General features: G+C 49.6%; 1 protein-coding gene across 3 annotated transcripts in view; it reads right to left on the bottom strand.

Annotated features, from left to right (window-relative positions):
- GSG1L (GSG1 like) overlaps positions 1-19,484 on the bottom strand; it is a 216,854-nt gene that overhangs the window by 84,406 nt on the left and 112,964 nt on the right. For 2 of the 3 annotated variants that reach the window (XM_063101198.1, XM_063101199.1), the window contains one exon: positions 1,943-2,095. The exons of the other annotated variant lie outside the window; for it this stretch is intronic. In XM_063101198.1, the coding sequence (XP_062957268.1) occupies positions 1,943-2,095 (153 nt within the window). The remainder of the gene's footprint in view (positions 1-1,942; positions 2,096-19,484) is intronic. 3 annotated transcript variants of the gene reach the window in all.

Raw genomic sequence — 19,484 nt, 5'->3', positions numbered from 1 at the left:
AGTTCCCAAGCCCTGCTGACTTTACCTCCTGCATGGTAGGCGGGGGGTCTACACTCTCTCATGCCCACTGCTACTCCACTGGGTCGAGGACTCATGGTTTCTCACCCTGATCGCACAGCAGCCTCCTGGCTGGCTTCCCCACCTCCATTCCTGCTCCATTCCAAACCCAGAGAGATCATCCCCAAATGCAAAACTACCCACGTTGCCCCTTGCTCCAAATTCTTCAGTGGCTCCCTATTGCCTTCATGGTAAAAGCTAAAGACCTTTGCAAAGCCCCCTCACCCAGCTCTCCAGCCTCATCTCTCAGCATCCTGCTGGCCACACTCTCTGCCTTCCTGCCATTCTGAACTACGTGAAGCTCCCACAGTACCCCACCTCACGAGGCCTTCGCCCCTGCTGTTCCCTCCACCTGGAACGCCCTCCCCAAGTTGTCCACCAAACAAACTCTGACTTATTTTCCAGGTCTCAGCTCAAATGCTGCCTTCCCCATGCCCCACCCATCCCTACTCCCTGGGCAAACATGGGTGCCCCTCCTCAGGACTCCCGCCCCACACCTGGTGCAGAGAGGTCAACATGCCAGGTTACAATCATTTGACCAGTCTGTCTCGCTACAGGATTGCAAACTCGGTGAGGGCAAGGACTGAGTCTTTCTCCTTCGACTCCTCCAAACCTGATCTAGAACCCGATGCCCAGTAGGCCTTCGATGAATGTCGGTTGAGCAAACGAATAAAAGATGAAGGAAAGTATAAACAGATCCTCAGTCCTAGAGAGCTGGGGATGCGGTGAGTGGGGGCCAAAACCAACACCATGTTATGACAATTGGTTTTTTTCTCTTTTCTTTACTATTGCAGTTAGATTTCCCATGTCCTGGGAATGACAGGCCATGCGTGTTTTGATCTATGGAGTGTGCTTTGATTCCTTCAATTCGGCTCTCTGTTCTCTAAGGGATCCCTCTGGCATATGCACCTACCTCAATTAGGGGGTGATTATTTCCCTTACCAAAAGGCTCATCGTCTCAGTTTCATTAAATAGAGAGCTCTTCCAATGCGTGAAGAATAGGATTAGATTTATAGAAATTCAATTTACATTTGGCTTTTTAGGAACAGATGTCTTACACAGCCAAGCCACCACTCTATCTGTCAGGCCTCCTGAAGTTATAGTTTATGGGCTTCCTCTCCTCCTTCTAGCACACTCCTCGCTTAACCCCCAGTGACCTGGATCTGTTGAGACTACTCTGGGCACCTGGCCATCTAACCCGACAGCCTTTCTTGGCGCCCTCTATCTCCATCTCTCTCAGTTATATGATTCTGTTGACCATCTCATTCTTCCTAAAATCCTCAGAATCCTTGGCTCTGTGCCCATTGCCCACAATCTCTGCCCACCCCACATGCTCTTGAGCTTTCAGATGTGTCCTATCACTCAACTTCCTACTTGGCATCTCCGCATGCAGGTCTCTAACATAGCTCAAGCAGAGAAGTGACATGCCCTCCACCAAATTGGCTCCTCTTTTATTCCCCTGTGAAAGGTACCTCCGTCCCCCCATTCTGCACCACCACCTGCCTCTCCCTCGTGCCACAAATCCATCCCCACACCGTGTGTCCTAAAGATATCTCAAGTTCATCCACTTCTCTCTCCCACACATATTAAGCTCCATGAGGGCTGGAACTGTCTGCTTTTTTCATGACTATAACCCACCCCAGTACTTGGCACACTGCCTGGCACAGGACAGACCCTCAGTAATTCGTGTCGGATGGGTGACTAAGTGAGTGGACATTTTTACAAATGGTAAAAATGAGGTTCAGAGAAAAGTGATTTGCTCACAGTCTCCCAGGGGGTACAATCAGGACTGGTTTCCCCTCTGCTCCGAGCACTTGGGTTAGGTGTGCTCTGGCTCTGTGGACTGGGACCAGCCATGCCTTTGGCTGCTGGCCTGAGGCCTTACCTGAGAGCACCGTGAAGACGGCTGCAAAGGCATTGAGCTTGAGCCCGTCGATGACATTGCTGGAGTGGAACAGCTCGAGACACATGAGGCTGAAGCCAACCACCAGCAGGAGTATGTAGAGCACCTCGGAGACCACCGATAGCCACAGGACCCCTGTGCAGCAGAGGCAGGAAGGTCATGAGATGAGGGGCCACTAAGGGGGACTCTCCCCGTGTCCATTCCTCCCCCCACCCATTGTGGGTAGCAAGTTGTTTTAGAATAGACCTCGGTCCTAGGCTGGGTCCTGACTGATGCAAGGCAATGATGGCTGCCCGTCCTCCTCACCAGGGTTAGCTCGAGCCCAAGCCTAAGTCAGCCAGAGCAGGGCATTCTCTGGGTGGCCATTATTGGCCCAGAGCTGCATGCGACCTGTAAGTGGGCCCCTTCAGATTGGAGGGAAGGACTCATCCTGTGCTGGACGAGAGGCTTGCTTTCTCTTTCTCATCTGTTAGACAACTGTTGCTGGAGCCATCTTATGGCCAAGAGGCACCAGCTTAGGACAAAGCTGATACGTAGTTGCTGAGCAGAGCCATGGAAAGATGACATCGTGGGGCCAATCGCCAGCCCTGAGGGCTATCCCATGCTGGACTTTTCACATGAGACAAATTTCCCTATTGTTAAGCCACTTAGTGTGAGTTTCTCTGTTACCTGCAGCTATAAGTATCCCAACTCACATGCATCACGCTTGCCCTCAGAAAACACCTGCACTTTTATCTGACCTGTACCCTACCCCACTTTTTCCTGGAAACCACTATTGCTACTCCCATGACTTCAACCTGTGGGCTCTCCCTGGAGCCACCATGTTCTGGTGTGGTCTTGTCTTCCTGGATACAGCTGATTGATCCAATATGATCATCTGACCTAGAATTGACCAGTCAAAGCCCTTCTCTGGGATTCTGAGCATGGAACCACTGAAGTAGACCTGTAGAGAGAAGCTCAGAGCATTCTGACCATGTGAGCACCTGGTTCCAGCCATTCCTGAAGGCCACCTGCACCCCTGCCCTTCCAGTGGTTTTGCTGTTCAAACTTTCCTTGTATTCCCTGAAATAGCATAGCTCTCTCTTTTCCTAAATTGGTCCAAATTGGGTTACTATTATTGGCCACCTGGTTTAGGGGCATCTTTTGTTTTTCCTTCTCCACACTATTATCTCCTCCTCTTCCTACCTGCTTTTTATTTGGGGATCCCCTTTCTCTTTCAGGCTGTGTGATTCTGTTGCGGCTGGCCAACATCCTGGCTCCGGGTTTGGGCACATGACTCATATTTAGCCTATCAGAGCTCCATGTCCTGCCAAGTCATTGCTTCAGGAATGAACCTCTTCATGCCTCAGTTTATTCGTCTATAAAATGGGGATAATAACAATTATAGTATTGTGGTGCTGTGAGGATTCAATTACATAGCAATGTAAAGAGTTTGAGCTCAAACCGTGTGTGCTATTACAGTCGTTATATGGGAGGAATGTGGTGGAGACAGATCCAGTGGTGACCAGAAATGGAGCCCAGCAGCTCTTGACTGAGGTCAAGGCTAGAGACATGGCATTGTGGGGCACATGGGATTTCTGAGAAAAAGGGTGGGGAATAGAAGATGGAACTAGAAACACATCTGCATGATTTGCCTTCTAAGCTACACTTGCCACATGGTTCAGCAAGGCCCATACTGTAGAGAAGGGACTGTGGACCAGGCCTGGCCAGTCCAAGATGGACTCATGACCCAAGTCAGTTCAATGAGAGTCAGCCACTGAGGTTTTGCTTTCCACTAAGTTTGAGACTGGAAAGATGGAAAGATGGAACTGACTGAATCATCAATGGCCATGACCTTCCTGAGAGTGAAGACAATGCCATAGAACGCAGGGCCAAGAGATGGAGAAAGATTGTGTCCTGATGACACAGAATAAGCCCCTAGATCCAGCCATGCCTGAAGCTGCCTATCCTTTGTTCTTTCAATCATATGAACCAATTAATTCCTTGTCTTGCTCAAGCCAGCTTGAGGTAGTAATTTCTATCCTTTACAACTAAGAGTCCTCATCTGCAGCTTTTCTGTTCTCTGAAGCTGTTAAACATGTCCTTTCCCACCTCTCTGCCTTTGTACAAGTTGTTCCTTTCACCTGGAAGATGCCGGGAATATCCAATAAATACTGTTTATCAAATAAACCAAATAAACAGCAACTTTTGAGTCCCTATCTGCTCCCTGATAAAGAACCCAGATCCTGAAACACCCACTATCATGCCTAGGACAACAGGACGGTTAGAGGCTTGGAAAACTTTTCTTTTTTTTTTCTTTTGCTACAAAAATATCATATCTCCTGGGCAATCCCTTGGATTTCTGTAACAGAATAATGTGTTCTTGGGAGCCTGGATGTTGTTAAAACACCCCCTGGCACCACACACTCATAGCCTCTGAGGCCCTTTGCTGGCCCAAGGCCCACCAAGCAGCAAGAAGAAGGAGGAAATCCAGGGAGAGCTGAGCCACACCAGGAGGGTGGCCGCCCCCAGGGCTTTCATCCCCAACCCAGCAGCCTCCACCTTGGAGCTGCTGCTGCTCCACACCCTGCAGGCACTGGCAGGGCCACCCCTCACCATGGAGCAGCTAGAAGCTCGCTGACTCAGCTGCCTCCCCCACACCACCCCCTCCTCCAGGCCCTGCCCACCTGGGCCCGGGGCCAGGCCTCCCCTCCTGTCTGCCTCACAGCAGGGCCCAGCTCTGCTCTTTCAGAAGTGATAGAAGGCTGGCTGGGCCTGGGGGCTGGGATGCTCCAGAAGAGAGTTAACCATGGAGAACCAGGCCCTGGGGCCTCAGACGCTTGCTGGCGTTCTGCCTCTGATTCCTGCTAGATCGCTAGATGTATTCCCCTATCTTCTCACCAGGCTCACATCTGTCTGAAAGTTGCAGCCCACCCAAGCCAAGGGGATTAATAACGATAACAGTTATTGTTGTGGTGGTAGTAATAGTAGCAACAAGTGTCACAATACGGGCCAAGAGTAACGGGGTTATTATTACATGCCAAGTCATAAGGGACAATATTGGTGTCCCACCTCAGCTCGCTTTTTAGAGTTTCTGTCTTTGGAGGATTATCCTAGGGCAGCTCAGCCCATTTTGCCCACCTTTGTGCAGAAAGCAGCTGGGAATTTACTTTTCCCTCTCTGTGCTGTCGTCAGCCAGTGGCTCTGGATGGAACAACAATGAGACCCATGCTGCAAAGCCACCAAGGGCTAGACTGGCCTGACATCTTCCCCTTACTTTCCCTCCTCCCTATTCCCTGACCAGTCTCCCCTGGGAGCATCTCCTTTATAAATGACTTGCACGTGAGTCCTCCTCGCAGGGCTGCCTCTGGGGAATTCTGACCTGACACAAGGATCCACATGAATTATCTACCAAATCCTCCTAACAACCCTGCAAGGCAGTGATGTGTCACCCATTTTACAGATGAGAAAACTGTGGTTCTAAGGGATTATCTGGATTCAAACACAGACCCCTCTGACTCTGACTATCATGGATAGAGAGGTTGTAACCAGGATAGAGTGGCCACTTTGAAATCATATTCTCCTGCTCTTAGCAGGTTGCAGTAGCCTCTCTGGGTGTGTGTGGTGGGGTGGGGGGTACAGACAGGGACAGGGAGGGAAGGTCAGGATTCCCTAGTCAAGGCTCTCATTCTCCAGCATCCCAAGCAGTTCCTGAACCAGGAGTCCTGGAAGAGGATGGCCACTGAATAGATGGAGTGGGCTTTGGTTCTCAGCCATCCCAAGTCCAGCTGACCACCAGCTGTGAGGAGAAAGGAGACCAGAGGGCAGAGAAGACAGTCTTGAGGCCTCTTGGAAGCCAGACTGGGGAGGCTGGGCTTGGCCCGTGTTCAGAGGCAAGTGAGGACATGCTGAAGGGTCTTAGCAAGGGAACACCACATGTTGGGAGGAGAGCAGAGAAGGAAGGAAGGGAAACGTGTGCATAGGGCCACCTTCCAGAAGATTCAGCCAAGCCCATGTAAGAGACAGTAGCCTTGGGCCATGGCCACGATGGGGATGAGGACAAGTGGCAAACTTGACAGCCCCTGAGCAGTGGACTCAGTGGTCTGCAGACCTACTGTGGGTCACATGTGTCCCCCAAACGTTCATGTATTGGAAATTCAATCCCCGTTGTAACAGTGTTAAGAGGGTGGGAAATTCTGTTAGGGTATTTGAAAGGTGGGCCCTTTAGGAGGTGATTAGATTGTGAGGACTGTGCCCTTGTGAGTGGATTAATCCATTCATGGAGTGATGGGTGTGGCTCTGATGGCTTTACAAGGAGGGCGAGTGAGCAAGCCAGCTGTCTCGTGCCCAGCCCACTCTTGCCATGTTGATAAGCTGGTCACCACAGGACTCTGTAGAGTTCCCACCAAGAAGAAGGCCCTCACCATATGTGTTCCCTATATCTTGAACTTCCCAGCCTCCAAACTTTAAGAAATAAATTTCATTTCTTTACAAGTTACCCAGTTTCAGGTGTTACGTTATAAGGAACAGAAAGAGACTAATACAAGACCTATGAACATGGCAGCAAAAGAGAAGGAGGAGGCCAGAGTGCCACCATGTTTCTGGCTTGGCCACCTAAGCAGATGGTGACATTCTTCACTGAGAATGAGACAATGCTAAGGCAGGAAGTCGATGAGGCCACTTCTGGATGTGCAGAGTCCACGTGAGCTGCAGGACATCAGCAGGGACATCCAGGAGGCAGCTGGAGCTTGGACAGATGTGGGGCATTGGCCAGGCGTAGACGCTCACCACATATCTGTTGTGACTATCAAGATGGTAGCTGCAGGTGGCACGGGAGCCGATGAAAGCATGTGGGGCAAAAGAGAACTGGGCACCAGGTGGGATGCAAGGGGATAGCACTGCAATGCAAGGGGAGAGCGCAGGGGGCTGTGAAGGCGTGTCAGACACGGTGGGTGCCCCTCACTCTGCCCCCCCAGCAGCAGCTCCCACCAATGCCTGATGTGAGATGGTGAATAAGTCCCCTGAGGTGGGTGACACAGGGGTGTGGTCTACACATCTGTGTTTCCCACCAGGAGAGGGGGTGCTTAAAGTGGTGTTGAGTCACAGCATGGAGTTGGCTGAACCAACAAGTGCAAAAGCTAGTCACTTTCCTGTGACTGTTTTAATTCTTAGGACCTCAATCAACAGAGTCTCTGTGTGCTGCTAATGTGTCGTTAACACCCTCCTAACACTTATCAGTTCTTGAAACAAAGACGAGGCAGGTCTCGGGCTCAGAATGTTGGTAGTTCCCAAGCAGAACTGAGTAACAACGTGACCGTTACCCCCTGTGCTGGTAATTCTCCAGGGGTCCCTTCTCACTCCTGTCCCCACCAGGAGGCTGCCTCCTTGAAATGGCGTCACCAGGCTCCCCAGCCCTCCCACCACGTTCAGCCAATGGGAGGTACCAGTTGGAGATCAGAGGCAGGAGGAGTGAGAAGTCAGGGTGTTTCTTCCCTGTTCCCTCCCTGTCTTGAGCCACATCTCTGGGGACCTCGTCTTCCTGACCTCCTGCCATGACTATAGCTCCCATGATTCACCCTCGCAGCTTTGGCTCTCACCGGCTCCAGAACATTGTTCCATCCCATTCCTCCTTCAGCCCAAGGGTAGTTACAGCTCCCCACTCTTGCTAGCCTTTGGGGGCCTCAGATTCTCTTAACCCTTCCCATGCCTCTGTAAGGAGTTACTTCACTAAAGTATCTTCATTTGAACTGTTTGCAGGACTCTGTTCTCTGCAAGGACCCTCACTGACACATCTTCTTTTATGGCAAGGGATCCTAGTTTCCAATTAGAGTAGTGATCTAAGCCAGTGGTCTCAGTGTGGTTCCTGATCTGCAGCATCAGGATCACCTGGGAACTTGCGGGACGGATTCTTAGGCCCCAGCCCAGAGCTACTGAATCAGAAACCCCAAGAATGGGACCCACTCTGTGTTTTAATGGGCCCTCCAGCAGATGCTCCTGCACACTCAAATTTGAGAATCACTGATCTAGTTCCCTTTTAAATGTACATATAAGTTAACCAAGGAGGTGAAAAATCTCTATAATGAGAACTACAAACCACTGCTGAGAGAAATTAGAGAGGATACAAGAAGATGGAAAGATATCCCATGCTCTTGGATTGGAAGAATCAACATAGTGAAAATGTCCATACTACCCAAAGTGATATACAGATTCAATGCAATCCCCATCAAAATTCCAAAGACATTTTTCTCAGAAATGGAAAAAACTATCCAGTCATTTATATGGAACAATAAAAGACCACGCATAGCCAAAGCAATGCTGAGCAAAAAAAATAAAGCTGGAGGCATAACACTACCTGACTTTAAGCTATACTACAAAGCTATAATAACCAAAACAGTATGGTACTGGCATAAAAACAGACACACTGACCAATGGAATAGAATAGAGAATCCAGAAATCAACCCACACACTTACTGCCATCTGATCTTTGACAAAGGCACCAAGCCTATTCACTGCGGAAGGGACTGCCTCTTCAGCAAATGGTGCTGGGATAACTGGATATCCATATGCAGGAGAATGAAACTAGATCCATACCTCTCACCGTATATTAAAATCAACTCAAAATGGATTAAGGATTTAAATATACACCCTGAAACAATAAAATTTCTTAAAGAAAACATAGGAGAAACACTTCAGGAAATAGGACTGGACACAGACTTCATGAATATGACCCCAAAAGCACGGGCAACCAAAGGAAAAATAAACAAATGGGATTATATCAAACTAAAAAGCTTCTGCACAGCAAAAGAAACAATTAACAGAGTTAAAAGACAACCAACAGAGTGGGAGAAAATATTTTCAAAATATACATCTGACAAAGGATTAATATCCAGAATATAGAAGGAACTCAAACAACTTTACAAGAAGAAAACAAGCAACCCAATTAAAAAATGGGCAAAAGAGCTAAGTAGGCATTTCTCTAAGGAAGATATACAAATGGCCAACAGACATATGAAAAAATGCTCAACATCACTCAGCATCCGAGAAATGCAAATCAAAACCACATTGAGATACCATCTAACCCCAGTTAGGATGGCTAAAATCCAAAAGACCCTGAACGATAAATGCTGGCGAGGTTGCGGAGAAAAAGGAACTCTCATACATTGCTGGTGGGACTGCAAAATGGTGCAGCCTCTATGGAAAATGGTATGGAGGTTCCTCAAACAATTGCGGATAGATCTACCATACGACCCAGCTATCCCACTGCTGGGAATATACCCAGAGGAATGGAAATCATCAAGTCGAAGGTATACCTGTTCCCCAATGTTCATCGCAGCACTCTTTACAGTAGCCAAGAGTTGGAACCAGCCCAAATGTCCATCATCAGATGAGTGGATACGGAAAATGTGGTACATCTACACAATGGAATACTACTCAGCTATAAAAACGAATGAAATACTGCCATTTGCAACAACATGGATGGACCTTGAGAGAATTATATTAAGTGAAACAAGTCAGGCACAGAAAGAGAAATACCACATGTTCTCACTTATTGGTGGGAGCTAAAAATTAATATATAAATTCACACACACACACACACAAAACCGGGGGGGGGGAGAAGATATAACAACCACAATTATTTGAAGTTGATACGACAAGCAAACAGAAAGGACATTGTTGGGGGGGAGGGGGGAGGGAGGAGGGAGGGAGGTTTTGGTGATGGGGAGCAATAATCAGCCACAATGTATATCGACAAAATAAAATTTAAAAAATAAATAAATAAATAAATAAAATAAAATAAAATAAAATAAAAAATAAATGTACATATAAAAAAGTAAGTCACCTTAAGGAAAACTGAGTCAATGCTAGAACAGTAGGTATTGGTGGTACGGGAATAAACAATAGGGAATCATTACTCAGTGCCTGGCCCGCAATAAATGTTCACTATTATGATTACTGCTATAGAATGCACGCACATGTGCAAATAGAAGTCAGAAAAGACAGAGGCTGGCAGGGCTGGCTGGGTCCTGCCTTGGTGACGTTGGGAAAAGGCTTCATAATCATGGAGATGATTGTCCCAAGTCTCTGAAACTCACCGCTAATGGCTCGATTTGCAGAGCAGGTGACCTCCAGGGGCAGAAGAAATGAAATGATTTCTCACCAGGTGTGGGGCCCGTAGGGTGACAGCTAATCCTGTTAGCTGCACTTTTTGTCTATTTAAAAAACAGCTTTGTGGTGCCAACTCTGACCCTTCATTGATGGAATTGATGGGTTTGCAAGAACGATTTCCTTCGCCCTGGATCCCTCCCTCCCTGGGATAGCTTCCAGAGCCAGCTCCTGGGTCGGGTGGAGAAACATACATGGGAACCATGTCTTGGCTGTGTGACCTTGAGCGGGGGCCTGACCCTTCTGTCCCTCAGCTTTCTCAATTGAAAAATGGGTGTAATAGAAAGTTAGGTATGACTATTCCTTGCTAATAAGAATAATTATTAGCAATTACAGTGATTATCAGAGGTGGTGAATCAGCACAAGGCCAGCCCACCCAGGTGACTCCCAGCTCAGATAGGCCAGCTGAGATATGTCCCCAATGAACCTCAGTTTTCTCGCCTGTAAATTGGGGATAAATAGTATACCCAGCTCGTGGGCTGGTGTGAGGATTCAGTCAAGTGCTTATGACAGTGCCTGGCTCATCGAAAGTGCTCATTACCTATTACTGTAGTTGTTTTTATTCTTAATGTGACGTAGCCAAGGAGGACTGGGAAGCCTGGAACAAGTGCATATCCGCCACTGGACAAATAAAACCTCGACGGGGATCAGAGAGGAAGGTTGCAAAGTCATATGAAATCGCAAGATGCAACAGCATTTCAAGAGAAAACATTTTTTTTCTCAAAAAAAATCCATCAGTTTAATACATCAAATCAATAAGTCGTGGCACAGTGGCCACTGGCTGTGAGTGGGTGACAGGCCCCCTGATACTGAGCATGTTAAATCATGTAAATGACACAGGCCGGACCTCTGAGGCTGGCAGTGGCTCAATGACAGCTGCTGTTTGCAAAATGTCAATACTAGAAGCCCAGAGGCAGGGATGCGCCAGGCTGGGAGGAGAAGGCCAGAGGCCCCGGGGAGCCTTAGGGAGGGACTCCATTCTGCAGATGAGCAATCCCAGGCCCAGGGAGGCTCTCGGACTTGCCCATGTCACAAAGCAAGTCGGGAGCAGAGTGAGGGTCAGAAGCCCCTTCCAGCCCCCTGGGCTGCTCGCCGTTGTATGACTGGGGAATGGGCTGGCTCTATAAGGGCACGGGGATTGAGGTCTGGGGACAAAAGGCTGTCTGGAAAAGGGAGCTGTAGCTACACCGCATGTCAGCAGGCCCAAGTTCGAACCCTGACACTGCAGATCTCTGAAAGTCCCCTTAGCCATGGTGGGCCTCAGTTTCCCTCTCGGTAAAGCAAGTGGATTCTCAAACGAGCTGCCGACAGGCCAAATCCAGCCCCTCAGAAATGTCTTGTTTGGCCCACACGATATTTTAAAAATATCTGAATTCATTATCAACATTTAAAAATAGGGACTTCACATAAAAAATCCAGATTTCTGGATTCATTTGCAAAACAGTACATGTGGCAATATCAGACCTGCGTCCCCACATGACCATGGGGTGAGCAGAGGCTGCCTCCCTCACAGGGCATACATTTCCAGGTCAGCACAGACCCCACCCAGCCCACTTTGACCCTCCATGCTGGTTCTTGCCTGGCTTTCATGTGCATTTGCGTGTATATACCCCCATATGGCAGGGTCTAGTCATTCTATCCCTGACACTCTACAACAATGCAACATTTTAATACCCTGCATGGTCCTCAACATCTGCATGCAAGGGTGAAACATCTAGCAAACTCTCCATTATCCAGCTTTCCCAGGGACCAGGGGTTCCAGCAAACACCACGCATCCCATACACGAGGATGGCAATTTTCAGAGTTCGATGAAGAACATGGATCTGAGAGCTATTCCCGAGACTCATCTCGTCCATACAGCCCTGCATCATTTCCACAAAGGCCCAGAGAGGGCGAGTGAGTTGCCTAAGGTCACAAAGCTTGAAATTTTCCTGACCACCCCATCCCCCATTGTGACCCCCAGACAGATGTCAGCAAAAAAGAAAGCTTCTCCACCACTTCCATGTGGATACCTCACTGTGGTGGGAAGAGCTTGGACTTGGGGTCAAGCAGGTTTGGATTCGACCTTGGCCCTTACGTAACCACTCTGAGCCTCAGTCTCTTCATCTGTAATATGCAGTCAACACTACCAATCTCACAGGTTTCCTGGGGAAGTTAATCGAAATAATGGCAGCAAATCACCCAGTCTACTTTTTGGCACATAGTAGGTCCTCAGTAACTGCTTGCATATCAAGCTGAGGAGCTGGGCCCAGAGAAACAAAGACTTTCTCCTCCACACTCATGACTGAACAAACTAGTTTATCATTGGAACCGCATTTGACAATGCCATCTTGCCCCCTGAGTTCCACAAGACTCCAGTCCCTGTCAATTCAGAAACGTCTCTGGCAGACATGCCCTTTAGAAATGGCTCTGTTGCAATCTGGAGACAGTCACTGAGCATTTGAGACGTGTCATGGTGCCCTTGGTCTTCAGCATCAGACTGTAATGATTTTTCTTCCTCTTCAGGATCCAGACCTGACTTTGGTGAAAATAAGCTCTGGACCACATGGGCTGGGGCGCCTGGAGGTTGGTAGGGGAAGCGTAGTGGTAAGAACATAGAAGTCCAAGGTTGAGTTCTGGCCCCAAAGGCTCCCCTGTCCCCATCCCCCATGCCAGGTTATCTCAGGCAAGTCCTCGCATCTCCCTGAGCCTCCCTTTTCCCATCTCCAAAATGGGGCTGCTGTGCAGACAAAGGAACTGAGACATGGTTGGTCAGAAGTTGCAAACTGGCCTGAAGATGGGTTTTTGAGACTTTTGTTTGTTTTGTTCCCTCCCCCACCCTCTCCTCCTCATCCTCCCCCGCACTTTCTGTCTCTCTCACTAGCTCTCTTTCTCTCTTTGCACGTGTGTAGCAGTTTTTAAAATTTGAATTAGATGCCACACCAATATTTTAAAATGGAAAAATCACACAAAAATCTAGATTCTTTGAAAATCTGGCAGGTCAGGGCCATATTCCCACATGAAGACAGTAGCTGAGCTGAGTGGTGGCCGCTGCCTTTAGCGGGGACAGGTGCTCTCTAGTTTGCCACAGTCCCCACCCCTCCCTGCTATTTGACCACAAAGGTTGAGGGCTGCAGCCCAAGGAACAACCCAATCGATCACAGGGATGGGCAGGGTTTAGGGAGAAGGCTGGCATGGGATGCCTGGAAATGCTACCACGGGTTCCTACTCTAGTTGCCACCTGCTGCCACTCTCAAAAACATGACTGTGAACATAATATTGGGCTGGTCACTGCGGAGGGGAGAAAAGAAGTAAAATGCTTACCTGCTGTGAGGTGGTAGTGTACCCCTCTGGTCAGTCCAACTCTGCTACTGACTTGCTGTGTGCCCTTGGGAGAGTTACCTCCCCTCTCTGAGCCTCAGTTTCCTCATAAGCTTCAGAGAGGGTTGTGAGGATTAAATGGGACATGTAAAGGAAAAAACTCATCTGTCTCAAGACTGACAGCCAGGCTGAGTGGATCATGGGGAGAGTCTGTCCAACTGGGTGATGTGGATCCAACATTTACCGAGGATCCCAAGGCCAGGCAGGCTCTGGCCTCTGCCCTCTTCCTCCCTGTACCCTCCTGGCTGAACACATGGTCCCCTGGGCCTGATGGTATTCTGACTCACTCTCTTATCCTGACCACTAAAGCAAAGGCCCCTCATCCTAATCCCACCTGAAAAATAGCAGTCACTGCACCAAACAATTTCCGTACCTGAACTCTGTGTCAGGGACTATGAGGGATGCAGAGGGGAACAGGACTTGGATCCGGCCCTCTGGGAACCCCAAATTGAGCCTGAGGGGCGAGACACCCCAAGGCAAACATGTTATCTATCACTCAAGGAATGCCCAGCCCCCTGACAAATAGAAACTCATTTCATCTGCACAGCTACCCCATGAGTTAGGTGCTGTTATTATCTCCACATTATAGAGGAGAGGAAACTGAGGACAGAGAGGTTAAGTGCCCAGCCAAGGGCCACAGTTGGTAAGTGGCAGAGCTGTACTCACAGCCCAGCCAACCCAGCTGCCACTGCACAGCCAGCCCAGCTGGGGGGACTGGCTGCTTTCTTCCAACAAGCATTCGAGGTAGGGGTATGGACTCCATCTTACAGGCGAGGACGCTGAGGCACAGAGAAGGAAAGTGATTTGCCCAAAGCCCCACAGCATGGGTGAGGGGAGCCCAGGTCTGCATGTGCCTCCGTTCCCCAGCTCTCTGCAGGTTTTCTGGGCTACAAAGCCCTTTGGCATCTGGTGAAGCCTACAGGTGGGTCCTTTCTCCAAATAACGTTTGCAAATGCATGAAACAAACATACATAGAATTGCAAAGGAAATCAATTATATCAAAGTGGTGTTATCCACATATTTTTTAAAAATCAGATTGTAGTATTAATATACACACTTCTTATTAATGTGTGAAATAACAAGGTCGAGATGAGTCTAATAAATTCCGTAACTTCAAAGTAGCGAGGAGGGAAGCAACATTGCGGGATATCTGCAAGCCTTCTAAGGTGCAGGAAAAGTCTGTGATTTCCGTTGGTGACAAAGTCCCAGGTCTGGCTAGGCCTGCTGAGGTTTGCTGCCTTCGTGCATCATGGAGGGAAATACTAACTGCCAATTAGAGGCTAGACGAGAGTAAAGATGTAAAATCTTGCCACCCAAGTTCTTGGATCCTCAGAATTCTGTCCACTGACCACTTGGGAATGTCCAGATTAAGAATCTCTGCTAAAGCAGCGGTTCTCAAATTTGTAGGTGCTTGTTAAAATGCAGATTCCCAGGCTGGTCCCTAAGACTCCTGATGCTGCAGGGGTGGGGGAGGCTGGGATGTGCATTTTGAGCAGGCACCCCAGGTGGTTCCAGTGCATGGGCCATGGCATGAGGTGTGTCTTAAAAATGCAAGAAAGATTGAGTGTCTCTCCTGCTGCAACTTCTGGTGACTTCCCATTACACTTGGAATAAACCCAACTCCCCACCTTGGCTTTTGAGGTTCCAGTGGATCATCAGGCCACTGCCCAGCCTCTGGCATCCTCTCGCCCACCACATTCCAGCCATACTGGAAGTTCCCTTCTACTAAAGCCACCTTAGGGCCTTTGCACTTGCTCTGCCTTCCACCCAGAAGGCTCTTCCCCCAGCGTTGCTGGGCTGGCTGCTTCCCAGCTCAGATTCCGCCTACCTTTCCCTCTAGAGAAGCCTCTCCCCCATCACACGCAGTCTCTTTCTGTCCCTCACCCTCCTGCACTCCCCCTGCCTGCATCATTGTTTGAATGGCGTTATTTACTGGTTTGCCTATGTCTGGGCCTCTCCCCTCTAGAGTGAGTGTTCCATGCAGGCCGGATCCTGCCCAGTGCTGTCTCCTGGAACAGTGCATGGCCCTGGCACCAGAGGAGCTCGGCAAATACTTGCTGAATGAATGAATGAAGAAAGGACACCAGCCAAGAGGAAAAGGAACCAGCAGCCTGCTCTAGTAGCAGAGGCCCGGGGAAGAAACGACTTCAAGGTGGGGGTGCCACTGTCATGAACGCCACCGAAAGGTCAAAGAGAACAGGGAGGAGAGGTGAGAAAAGGTCACAGGCTTCGGTGATTCGGACCTCTCTGGTCTCTGGTGTCATTTGAGGAGAGGGAGGCAGATTCTCCAGAGAGGCCGATGCCAAGGGGAACATGACTTCAGGGGGTGGGGTGGGAGTGGATGGGAAGGTGGGCAGTGCAGACCCCACGGTACTGACTGACGAAGATAAAGCCCAAGCGTTAGAGTGGGGCAGGGAGGAGGGAGGGCAGCTGGCATGGGCTTGGCCATCTGGACTCACTGACTCACTCGTTCATTCATTTTCAGCGGGTGGGGGGTGGCAGGAGCAGAGCGCCCCAGAGCCAGGCAGGGTGATTCAAACCCCACTTCCTCCACTCACCAGCCGGGTAATCTGGGCAAGTTATTTAAATCTGCTGGGCTCAGTCTCCTCGTCTGTGAAATGGATGATAACCATGCCCACTCAAGGGTTGTAGTGAGCACTCAGTGGCCTGTGTGGGAACGGTACCCACGTGTGCCGGTATGGGTAATGCTCAGCTCCCCTCTTGCCACTCGGTGGCCAGCTGCGCTGGAGCCTGAAGGCAGCGGTCAAAGGCAGCTCTCAGCCAGACCCCGGGGACAAGGAGACAGACAGCAAAGCAGTGACGGCTGTCCGTGAGCCAGGGGAGCAGAAGGAACCAGCCCAGCCCAGGCTGGGCAGTCCCAGGGGTTTCTGGAGCAGATGCCACCTCCAATGGGTCTTGGAGGACAAGAAGGGGTCCAGGAAACAGGAACCAGACTTGGAGTGGAAGCAAAGAGCTGGCGTGGCTGCATCCAGAGGCCAAACCAGGAAGACCTGGGAGGTGGCAAAGGAGGCCACTTTATCCCTAGGGGGGTGACATGATCAGATCCAGATGTCCAGAAGTTCATGCTGGACACTACGCTGAGAGAGGATGGAGCGGCCTGGAGGCAACACCGTCCTGTGGGGAGACCACTGTGGGATCCCTGAAAGCAGTGGCCATCACCTGAATGGTGGAAACCGAGGCCCAGCAGGTGGGCAAGATGGAACGCACCCGGGAGGCAGCAGCAGAAGTCTCACCCCTGTGGATTCCAGGTCTGATGTGTGTCCCTCGAGGACAAGCACCTAAGGGGGCTACAGAACTCCAACTGACTCCCTCAACCCTCATTCCCACGACTCCATCAGGGCCTATCCACAGAGCATGACAGGGCTGAAGGGGGCCCGGCTGCTGAGACACCCCCCTCCTTTGGGTGGCCTCAAAACTGGAATGAGCCACCAGGAGTCAGGGGCTTGGAGGACAGTGCACAGCATCCTGTCAGGGTTCAAGTCTCCTCCAACCTCCTACACTCCCAGATTTGGAAGTCCCAGCCCCAGGAGGGCCCCAGGCAAGCCAGAGACACCCTGCATCCTCCAAGAAGCCACTCAGAGTGTACACTCTGGCTGGCTCAGCATCCGTTCACCTGTTGGTGTCAGCAGCCACCTGTGCAATGAACTTTAACCACCCTCACCTCTAACCTCCTCTCCTGTCCCCTTCGCCCTTGCTCACTTCCTTCCAGTCACACTGGCCACCTTGCTGTTCCTTAAATGCACCAGACATGCTCTCGCCTCAGGGCCTTTGCGCTGACTGTTCCCTCTGCCTGAAATGCTCTTCCCTGGGTCTCTCCCACCTTCTCTAGGTTTTGCCTAAATATCGCATCTCAGTGATGTCTTTCTGGATCCCACTACTTAAAGTTGTCATTATCCCTTATTTTTTTCCATAGCATATGTCACCATTCAGCAGCCAAAGGGATCTTTCTAGAATGTAAATCAAACCGCCCCTCCTGAAAGCCCTCCAACGCTCCAATGGTTTCCCATTATACTCAAAATAAAATCCAAGTTCCTTCCAGAATGCAGTGATCTGGCCCTCACCCCCCTCTCCAGGCTTATCTCCCTCCTCCCCAGGCTCTTTCCATCCACAGAGGTACAAAAATCATTCCCACCTTTCCCACCTTCAGTGGAAACATGGGTACAAGAAATCTCTTACTTTCCTCCTTAAGAGAAGGCACCAGCACAGCAATAAACAGCAGCTGACACTGCTTCTATGTCAAGAAGACAACAGGGACAGCAGCAACCGCGGCCACCCAGGGAGAGGGGAGAGGCCACAGCTCGGCTCCAGCCAGACAGTGGGAATGGGGCCCAGGGTTGCCAGACCTGCAGACTTCCCAAAAGAAGCCAAAAATCCTGATTTTTATGTGAAATCTCCCCATTTTGAAACATCAACAACGAACTCAAATGTTTCCAAACGCCACGTGAGTCCAGTAAAGATATCTACACAGCGGCAGGGCCCCAACACCAGTTTATGACCCTTCGCAGAACTCAGAAATCCATTCATAATCGAGACCGTTCCACTTCGTTTTTCAGATGGTGAACATTCATTCACCTCAGAGAGGGAATGAGGCTTGAACAAGGTCACACAGCTCCTGGCAGAGCTTGGGCTCCAACCCAGGACTCCTGACTCTCAACAGCAGGTATCACTCTTACTCCTGCTGCATACTTGGCTGCACCAAGCAGAGGGGAGACGCTATTCAGGTTCACATCAGCTTCTGGAAGACGTGGACAGAATAATGAAAAAAAGTTCGTGGGCAGAAATCTTCAGGGCTTATCTGCAAGGGTGCATCAAGGGCTGTTCTAGCACAAAGGATGGACTTCTTCTGTCTGAGGACATTTGTCTTGGCGGGGGTGGGGAGCAGTAAGACATGATTCTGTCTGAGTCCATCTTGCACTTAGAATCTTCATTTTATTACCCTGGAACCAGACAGCATCCTCCCCACCATCCCCCAACCTTGACCAAAAGGATCTGAGCTTTATCATTCTGGCAGAGGAGTCTAAAAATATCTAGACTCACCAACTTCAGGAGTTTATTCTCTCATCTGGGAGGCACCCACAAAGCTTTTGCCAATATAAATGGCATTTCCTTTGGTATTTTAAAAGATCAGAGAATTCAAGGGAATACGCAAGAGGGACAGGGCCTTTGAGATCATAGTTTCCAAATGCCTCCTGTTTTGGGTTAGGGGAAAAAAAAGTTTTTTAAGGAGGTGCACAAGGTTAGGTTTGCAGATAGTTCACAAAAGAGGAAACCAACCTAGTTAAAATCATATGGGAAAATAGATTTAACCTCACTAGTAATAAAATTTAAATTAAAACACCCATGAGATAGCACTCATAGCTGGCATATTAAGCACAAATTTTTCAAATAAGAGCTTCTGGTGGAAGGTGGTAATGGGAAAGTGGGTTTTCCTTGCAGAAACAATCACTTCTCAGAGGCCATGTGATCTCATTTTCCAGGCTTCCTTGCAGATAAGGAAGGCTGGGTGACGTGGCACCATGTCCTGAGCAGAAATAACATGTGTCACTTTGGAGACAATGCATGGAAAAGCTGGTGGTTGACCTCTCTGGTTCTCACCTCCCCCACCTTCCAGGGGGTCTGGGGAGGCCACATGTTGAGACGTTAGTGAGTCCATCAGCCTAGCTCCCTAAGAGACCCAGTTTGCTACACCTGGGGCCCTCTGCACCCAGATATTCCCTCTGGAATGTTCTTTCCTCCTATCCTCACATGGCTGGCTCTTTCTCTCCATTCAGACCTCAGTTTGAATGTCAGCTCCTCAGAGAGGATCCAGAAAGGTCCCAACCTACCCACCTATCCAACGTTCCCCTCCCCTGGACACTCTGCACTCAGACATCTAGTTTGTCTTCCTAGCAGCTTTCCTGTCTTGAAATGATCACATCTCTGCTTCAGTTTCCTCATCTGTGAAATGGGCAGTCGGACCTAACAATTCCAAAGGGCCCTTCCCTCTCTGACTTGACTTCC

This window comes from Cynocephalus volans, chromosome 6 (genome assembly GCF_027409185.1).
Source record: "Cynocephalus volans isolate mCynVol1 chromosome 6, mCynVol1.pri, whole genome shotgun sequence".
In the NCBI taxonomy this organism is placed as follows: domain Eukaryota; kingdom Metazoa; phylum Chordata; class Mammalia; order Dermoptera; family Cynocephalidae; genus Cynocephalus; species Cynocephalus volans.
The sequence above is the reverse complement of the archived record's forward strand: the minus strand, read 5'-3'. Positions and strand labels throughout refer to the sequence as shown.